Source organism: Citrus clementina, unplaced genomic scaffold, assembly GCF_000493195.1.
Source record: "Citrus clementina cultivar Clemenules unplaced genomic scaffold, Citrus_clementina_v1.0 scaffold_2, whole genome shotgun sequence".
NCBI classification, from domain to species: domain Eukaryota; kingdom Viridiplantae; phylum Streptophyta; class Magnoliopsida; order Sapindales; family Rutaceae; genus Citrus; species Citrus x clementina.
Window position 1 is genome coordinate 2593624 of NW_006262688.1, and position 8324 is coordinate 2601947.

Genomic DNA, 8324 nt, shown 5'->3' on the forward strand with positions numbered 1-8324 from the left:
ATACGGAGCCCAGAGGGAACCGAGATAACATATGCGGTGAAGTTCGAATTTCAGCTCACAAACAACCAAGCTGAATATGAGGCCTTTCTCACCGAGCTCGGACTTGCACACGCTCTAAGAGCAGAGAGGGTAGAAATCTGAGCAGATTCCCAGCTGGTGTGTAATCAGCTCAATGATCAGTTCCAAGCAAGGGGAGAGAAGATAGGTCTTTATTTAAAGAAGGCCAAGCAAATGGTTAGGCTTTTCCAAGCAGTGGAGGTAAAGCAGATATCCCGGAATGAGAATTTCCGAGCCGATATGCTGGCTAGGATGGCAGCCATTGCAGATCCCAAATTACCGAAGTCAGTTCCACTAGAGGTAAGGACCTCACCAAGTATTGAGGAAGAAGCAGAGGTGATGAGAGTAAGTATTGGAGAATCCTGGATGGACCCGATTCGCGCATATGTCCGCGATGGAGTTTTACCAGAGGACAAAAGGCAAGCAAGAAAATTAAAATGCCGAGCAGCAAGGTATACGCTACTGGATGGAGTGCTGTACCGCCGAGGGTTCACCTTGCCCCTTTTGAGATGTTTGGATAACGAGGAGGCGGATTATGTGTTGAGAGAGATTCACGAGGGAATATGCGGCAATCACTCGGGAGCAAGAACTTTAGCCTTCAAGGCACTCCGGCAAGGATACTTCTGGCCAACCATGCACCAGGATGACAAAAGGATGGCCAAGAATTGTAAAACATGCCAAAGCTTCTCCGAGGTTCCTACACAACCACCGGAGAAACTGACGGCTATGACATCCCCATGGCCTTTCGCTCAATGGGGAATCGACTTGATTGGTCCATTACCTAAGGGACGAGGAGCGGCGACACATGCAATCGTGGCAATAGACTACTTCACCAAGTGGGTGGAAGTAGGAGTCCTCAGCCAGATCACAGAGAGGAAGACAACAGATTTTATTTGGAAAAACATCATCTGTAGATATGGGATCCCCTACGCCATCATCACAGACAATGGGAGGCAATTTGACAACGGCAACTTCAGGGAATTTTGCCGAAACCTGGGGGTGGACCTGAAGTTCTGTACCCCCGCACTCCCCCAGGCAAACGGGCAAGTGGAAGCAGCCAACAAGGTGATAAAGAAGCTCCTAAAGACTAGATTGGGGGAGAAGAAGGGAGCTTGGGTTGACGAGCTACCAGGGGTACTGTGGGCCTACAGGACAACTCACAAAACCGCCACAGGAGAAACACCGTTCGCTTTAGCTTTTGGTCATGAGGCGGTAATCCCAGCAGAGATTGGAGTGGGGACACATAGAACGGAACATTTCGTTGAGGAGCAAAATGACGAGCAGATCTGCTTAAGCCTAGACCTACTGGAGGAGAAAAGGGAAGGGGCCTCGCAGAAAGTGGCCCAATGTCAGCAAAGGGTCATGCGTTATTACAACAAGAATGTACGCGTGAGGCAGTTCCGAGCAGGAGATTGGGTACTTAGGAAGGTGAACTAGAACACCAGGAATCCTAACCATGGCGCTCTTGGCCCAAAGTGGGAAGGCTCATACCGAGTGATATGAGCCACTGGACCAGGAGCATATAAATTAGCGTGCCAAGACGGACGAGACGTGAAGAGGTCATGGAACGCCAAACACCTGAAGAAGTATTTCCAGTAAGCAAAATGCTCTATTAAATCCTCACTCCGGCAAGTTATTTCTGTTACAATGCCTGATGGCCTGTCGCACATGCATATATTCTATGTTTTTGTAATACATTCAAATTTCAATAAAGATGAATTCAGCATGAAATCCCCCTGCTAGCAAGATCAATAAAAATTTCACTAAGACAAGTACCACTTCTGCTCGGTCAACGAAGATCAGCAGCTAAATTCTCGAAAGTTCACTAAGGCAAATCAGTGCCTACTTCTGCTCGGTCAACGAATGACCAGCAGCTAAAGCTACGAACACTCTCCTAGGGCAAGTGCCTACTTCTGCTCGGTCAACGAAGACCAGCAGCTAAATTCTCGAAAGTTCACTAAGGCAAACCAGTGCCTACTTCTGCTCAGTCAACGAATGACCAGCAGCTAAAGCTACGAACACTCTCCTAAGGCAAGTGCCTACTTCTGCTCGGTCAACGAAGACCAGCAGCTAAAGCTTCGAAAATTCTACTAAGGCAACAAAGTGCCTGTTTCTGCTCGGTCAATGAAAGACCAGCAGCTAATTCTACGAGAAGTTTACTAAGGCAAGTAAATACCTACACCTACTCGGTCCACTAAGGAACCAGCAGGCAAGATCAGATAAGTTGTGCAATTATTTTGCAGAAACAGTCTATGAGTAGACATTAGACAAGGGAGCCAATAAAGAGCATCTGAAAATTTATTAATGTTCAGTTGGTTACAAAACTAATGAAAATCTAAAGTCTATACAAAAATAGACCTAAGGATTAGGAGGGTCAACGGCTTCAGCAGGTGAAGGATCAGTTGTCCCAGGAGGTGAAGGATCAGCAATACTGGGAGGAGGCGGCATGGATCCTTGTCCCGTTTCAAAAGCACGTCCCCCAGCTCCCCCCTCCTGCACCTCATATAAAGGAGCCTCCACCTGATTCAGCTCGCCTTGCTCCTTATCTCCCTGGCCGACCCCAGCCATGTACCTCTCCACTCCAGCCTCCAGCTTGCTCATATCCAGCTCGGGATATTCTTCCTTAAGCACAGACATGATGCACTTATAGGAGAAGGCAACCCCAGAGTCATACTCGGCATCCAGCCGATCGTCCACATCAGCAGATTTGCCTTTCTCCTCAGCCAGCTGCTCACCCAAGGATTTGATTTCCCCCTCAAGGGCAGCCCTCAGAGTATCCCTTTCAATTTGAGTAGCCTGAAGATCATATCTCAGGTCACCCAACTCGCCCTCAAGCTTGGAGGAAGTGGACTCAGCAACAGCAACTTTCTCCTCAAGCTCCGTAAGCTGTTTGTTAAGCTCGGCCAGTTTCTCCTTGGAGCGGTCAGCAGATTCAATTTTCTTTTTCAACTCTTGGTTATCAGCCTGGAGCTTCTTCTCATGACGAGCGGACCCGATCTTGTAGCACGAGACCATTGTGGCCAGCCTGAAGGAGACTCTCTGAACAGAAGCGGCCAACTCGGAGAGGCTCATGCTCTCGATGTCCTTCACCATCTTGGGCCCAACCGACTTTTTATAATCCTTCTGATATGGGCTCAGGTAGTCACCTTGATCCCGAGATGGAAGAGGAGAAGATCGGTCCCCAGACTGCAAGCTGACCTCAGGATTCTTGTCGGAAGTTTTCTCCCCACCACTCTTACGAGGTGGAGGAGGGGGCAGAGCAGGAACAAGCGCCTTGGAAGGACCGACGCTGGGTTTCTTCGGAGGAGGAGGAGGGTTGCTGGAGCTACTCGGGCCCCGACCACGCTTCCTGCTCATCGTGCTGAGGATCTTGTTATCCATCCCGGCAGCTATGTCCACTAAGCCCGAGCCGACCAAACTTGTTGGTGACAGGAGGTCTTGGCAGGTAGACGCGTTCAATAGAGCCGTTTCCACCTGAAGCAAAGGCCGATCTTCAAGCCCCCCGATCAGACCCCACGACTCTGAAATAGGACAGAAGGTTAAAGAACTCAATAAGTAGCAATCTAATTAAGAATACAGGCAAAAATGAACGACCTGGGGTGACAAAATGGGTGGGAAGATAAATGTCCCCACCAAGCGACCGAACCGCTGGACACCAGTTCCCTCCAGCAAAGAAGAATTTATTCTTCCAAATTTTACATGAAGATGGAAACCCAGTGATCGGTTTCCTCTTTGCGGAACTGGACATGAAATAGTACCAGCCTGCCTCCTTCGGGCTACTCCGCAGCTGGTACAGATGCTTCACTTCAACAAGAGAAGGCTCCTCCGACCCGCACCTCTCCCACAACACAAACATTGCCGAGAGAACCCTCCACCCATTTGGGTGTAGCTGACCTGGGGCCAGGTGCATACCGCCTAGTATCTTGGCAAAGTAGGTTTGAAGGGGCAGCCGAGCTCCTAGTCTGAAACTCTCCAAGTGCATCGTCACATACCTATTCGGAGGACGACTAGGGAAATCACCTTTTCCAGGAACTACAAGAAGAACCTCGTTGGGGATGTTATAGAGGTTCCTAAGTTTAAATAGATCAGTGGGGGTGGTAGCACAAGCCATGAAATCAATAGGGTAGGAATCAGCCTCCACCCTATGGCCTAGGTTCCTTTTCTGAGCAGGTCTGCTCGGTTCAGAACTGCTCCCCTCACCATCACCAACTCCTTCAGGGATCCCAACCCCACCAAAGCTGTGGTTCTCACCAGAGCCCGACACAGGTCCACCTCTATTCCCTACAAGCTCCAGTTCGGGGGAAGAAGAGATAACCAAAGGGCGTGGGTATTCAAGGGTATCCCTGCCATGGGGAGGACCTACACTACTGGAGGGGCCTAAGTAATCAGTGGGTATTGGCACATTGAGGCCCGAGTCCCCTGACTCTTCATCACCCTCATCAACAAGTAACTTTCTTTTCCGGTTTGACATATCAGAATTTCAAAAGAACACCAAAACAAACCCAAGTGCACGGATACAAAAAGGGGCAACACAGGACCCAAACAACAACAGCCAAAGAAAAGGTTAAAGGATATACCTGGAATAGACTGACACTGATAGCGCTGCCGCGACAAAGAAAACACCCAGCAAACGGATACTCCGGACGCTGGAAATAGTGAGCAAAGTTCAGAGAAATTTTGGTTAACGGCGGAGAAAACGAATAACAAGATGATGATGACTCCAGTCTAGGGATTTGAAACGAAAAGGGGGAAATGGAAGCATTTAAGTGATGGGATATGCCAGCTCACCCCCCTATATATCGAGGACGGATAGCCCGTCATTTCAAATTTCAAATACGAAGAGTCTGGAGATGCCACGTCACCAACCGTTACAAGAGGCCAGGTTAGATATAAGCCCAGATATGCAATGGACATGTTCACTTAGGCCCATGTTCAGGTCGGAGTCTCCCCAGAAGAGAAGCTCCCCGGCTGGTGAGATATAACCATCAGTTTCTGCTCTTAACTCATTTCACTCGCCAGACCAGAAACTGGGGGACTGGTGTTGAGTACATAAAGGCACCAAGTCAGCCATGCTACTGTTTCCGCCCCGGCACGGACCATTTCAGCTAAGCGGTACGAGCAGAACACGGGGGCAAACATGAGCCGATCAGAGATGGTGCAACCAGGGGAACATACCGACCAGAAGTATATGCCGAGCCAATACTCATCCCCAGGAAAGCGGGAACATGATCCCACAAGATCGCGGTAGTTGCGCTTCTCCCAGAACGGTTGAAGGACACACGAGATCCACGTTTGCCCACAATATAACCGTTAGAGCTCCATGAGGGGCTACCACCACCCGAAAAAGGAGGGATAAGGGGCAAACGGAAAACGTGGGACAAAGGGCGGCTATAAAAGAGAAAGACATCGAAGAAGAAAGGGACAGAAAAATTGAGAGAGGGAAAATGCTGCCAAATTGCAACCAGATTAATTCCTTACAGATTTTGAACAAACTTCGTGAATCCAAATTATATTGTTTTCCCGTAAACACCTTGTGCTAACTTAGGCATCGGAGGGTTTACGCCGGCAAAACCACCGGCGTCTCTGATCCATTTTTGGTGAACGCAGGTCTAGTGAGAGAAAGGAGGGTGGTCCCGGCCTTAGTGGTTCGAGCAACAGTCGATAACTTAAGCGTTGGTGAAAGGATCTGGTCGGTCTAAGGACGAGCAGATTTCAGCATCAACAGCAAGTGTTATAAACTTCCTCAAATTCTCTAAAGTACGTGTAGTAGATTTTTAGACTCAAAATCATGAAAAGTAGGCAATGGTTTAATGAAACCTAGTTTGGTGGTGAATTAAAACATGATGCATTCAGAGGGAAAAACTATGCATGAATGTGATCTTGTTCCAATGAGATGCATGTATTCCATGGTTTTAGAAGTTGTTAGCGACATGGGTGTCACCCATGTTTATTGGTGGAGACCAACATATCATGCAATGGAAAAAATATAAACTAGACCAAAGATAAAGCAAACAAGAAGTTAAAAAAAATTAATTAAGCTTACTAAAAAGAAAATAAAGAAAAAGCCAAATAATTAAAAAAAATATAGAAAATAAAAGACTAAAATTGAAAGGAGAAAAAAAGAATGGAAAAACTACTTACATCAAGGGATGAACATATTTTTGCCCTTTTTAAAAATTTTAGAAATTACAGGCCAATTTATGTAGTTCTAAAAAATATTCATGGTAAGCTATTCACTTTCGCTCTATCCTAGTACAGGTCATTATTATATGAAAATTTCAGTTTAGGGGCCTATTTGTAAAAATTCTATGGTTATGTGCTCAAAATGGTATTTCCAAAGGCTTAAAGGCCGATATTGATATGAACCCCGTCAAGAACTGATGCAACTCTAATCAATTTAGTTCCCAAGATAGAATCTAAACTAGGAATGGAATGGAACCTCGACCCAATGCTTATTAAAAACACGAGCCTTGGTATGTGAAGACGCCACAATCAGCTATGGATGGTCTGATTGATAAGTCAAGAATTTGAACGCCACGGAAATCCGATAAGTTCAAAGAGTTTGGAAAGAACCAAAGAGAATTAACACTCTCACCAATATCATCAAAAACCTCTTTTTTGTTTATTGAATATGAGTACTTTATATAGGGTTGGTTACAAGAATTTTTGGAAATAAATCCTAACCCAAAAATCAAATATGAATCTAAATCTTCCCTAATAGGAAAGAATTTAAACTAAATCAGGATCCTAATTGTCTTAAATGCCTTACATCAATTAAATGGAAATTAGGCGATTAAAATAGAAATAACTGATTTGATTCCCTAATAGCCTCCTCAAGAAACGGGAAAGTATCTGAAAAAGGAAAATAGTATATTTTCCCACCATAATGTTGAAGCCAGCTCCCTATTTCATGGAAGTGAGTATTTGGAAACTTCAAGAGACTGAATCATGCATTTATCATGTGCGATTCCTTCAATGGGCCTCCACGAATTTGATTGAGCCCAAGTTGCTAGAATCAATCCATTAAACGCTTCTTTGAATTTCTTTGCTCAAGCTCTTATAACGGGTTCGACAGGAACTTGAATATGATCTGAATATGCCTCATCCCATGTGCTTGTGATAGTTGTATCCTTAATCTCATCAAGTCTTTATGGTGAAAAGTGAACTTTCAGAACATAAAGGGGCTAAATACATGAGAGGGAGAATATGGATGATAGAAACAGAGATAAAAAAAGTGAAAATAAAAAATAATGAAAAAAGAAATTATAACACCAAATTCAGAAAATTCCCTAGCAACAACACAAAGGCTTGTCATGATTCAAAAGTGGTTAATTACTCCTAAGTATAAAAGTGGCTAGTTAGGGTCGAACATACGTAATTTAAAATTTTCAACAATTAAAATAATTGTAGAAAAATAAGTTAACAAAAAAAATTCAAGATAACTTACCCACATTTTTTAGATCCTGCGAAAGTCTTTATTATATGAAAATTTCAGTTTAGGGGCCTAATCACAAATGTCTAATGTCATGTGCTCAAAATGGTATTTCCAAAAGTTAAAAAGCTGATATGCAAGGAATATGTGGATGAAAATAAAATTTTTGAAAGTCTTTGTGGTCAAAAGTGAATTTTTAGAAAATAGAAAAGGTTAAATGAAATTTTAGATAAAAAGAGGAGAACATGGACAAAACATAAATTGACACCAAATTTGAAAAACTTTCCTATAACAGCTCTAAATATTTGTCCTCCTAAGCCTACGTATGTAGTTATAATATAACCCTTGAGTCGGGAGTCAAACTACAAGGAATTTAAAAATTCAAAAGTCAATAATTAAAATGAAAATAATTATAAAGAAATAAGTTAAGAAAAAATAATCCATATAAAAAATGTGCTAAGGTTACGAGATTCACTCTTAGTATTCAAATCATGGACATAATACTCTTCTATATTTATAATTTATGTTTTTTTTACTAGTTTACATATTATAGGACCTAGTTAGGGATGGCAAAAGGGCCCGACTTGGCCCTCAACCCGATTGACCAGTCTAAAATTTTTGAGTTTTAACCAAAATTCTAGGGCCTTACTAAAAAAATAAATAAAACACATGCATCACACGTCAAAACTCACAAGTACAATTCACAAATCACAAAGAAAACACTAACATTTGGGATTAGGGGTAAATTGAACTGTGTTTTTTTTTTTATTTGTACAAGACATGGATTTGTTTTATTTATATAATTATATGCTGAGACATTGTGTAGAGTGATTTC

The 8324-nt window shown here is 43.7% G+C and overlaps 1 protein-coding gene across 1 annotated transcript; it reads right to left on the reverse strand.

Moving 5' to 3' along the window:
- Nucleotides 1-2415: 2415 nt before the first annotated feature.
- On the reverse strand, nt 2416-4528 carry LOC112100774. Its single transcript, XM_024190298.1, has 2 exons — nt 3691-4528; nt 2416-3578 (listed from the first exon to the last, which is right to left on the reverse strand). Exons 1-2 carry the CDS (start codon nt 4526-4528, stop codon nt 2416-2418), a joined length of 2001 nt encoding a protein of 666 aa, XP_024046066.1.
- Between the last annotated feature and the right edge of the window lie 3796 nt (nt 4529-8324).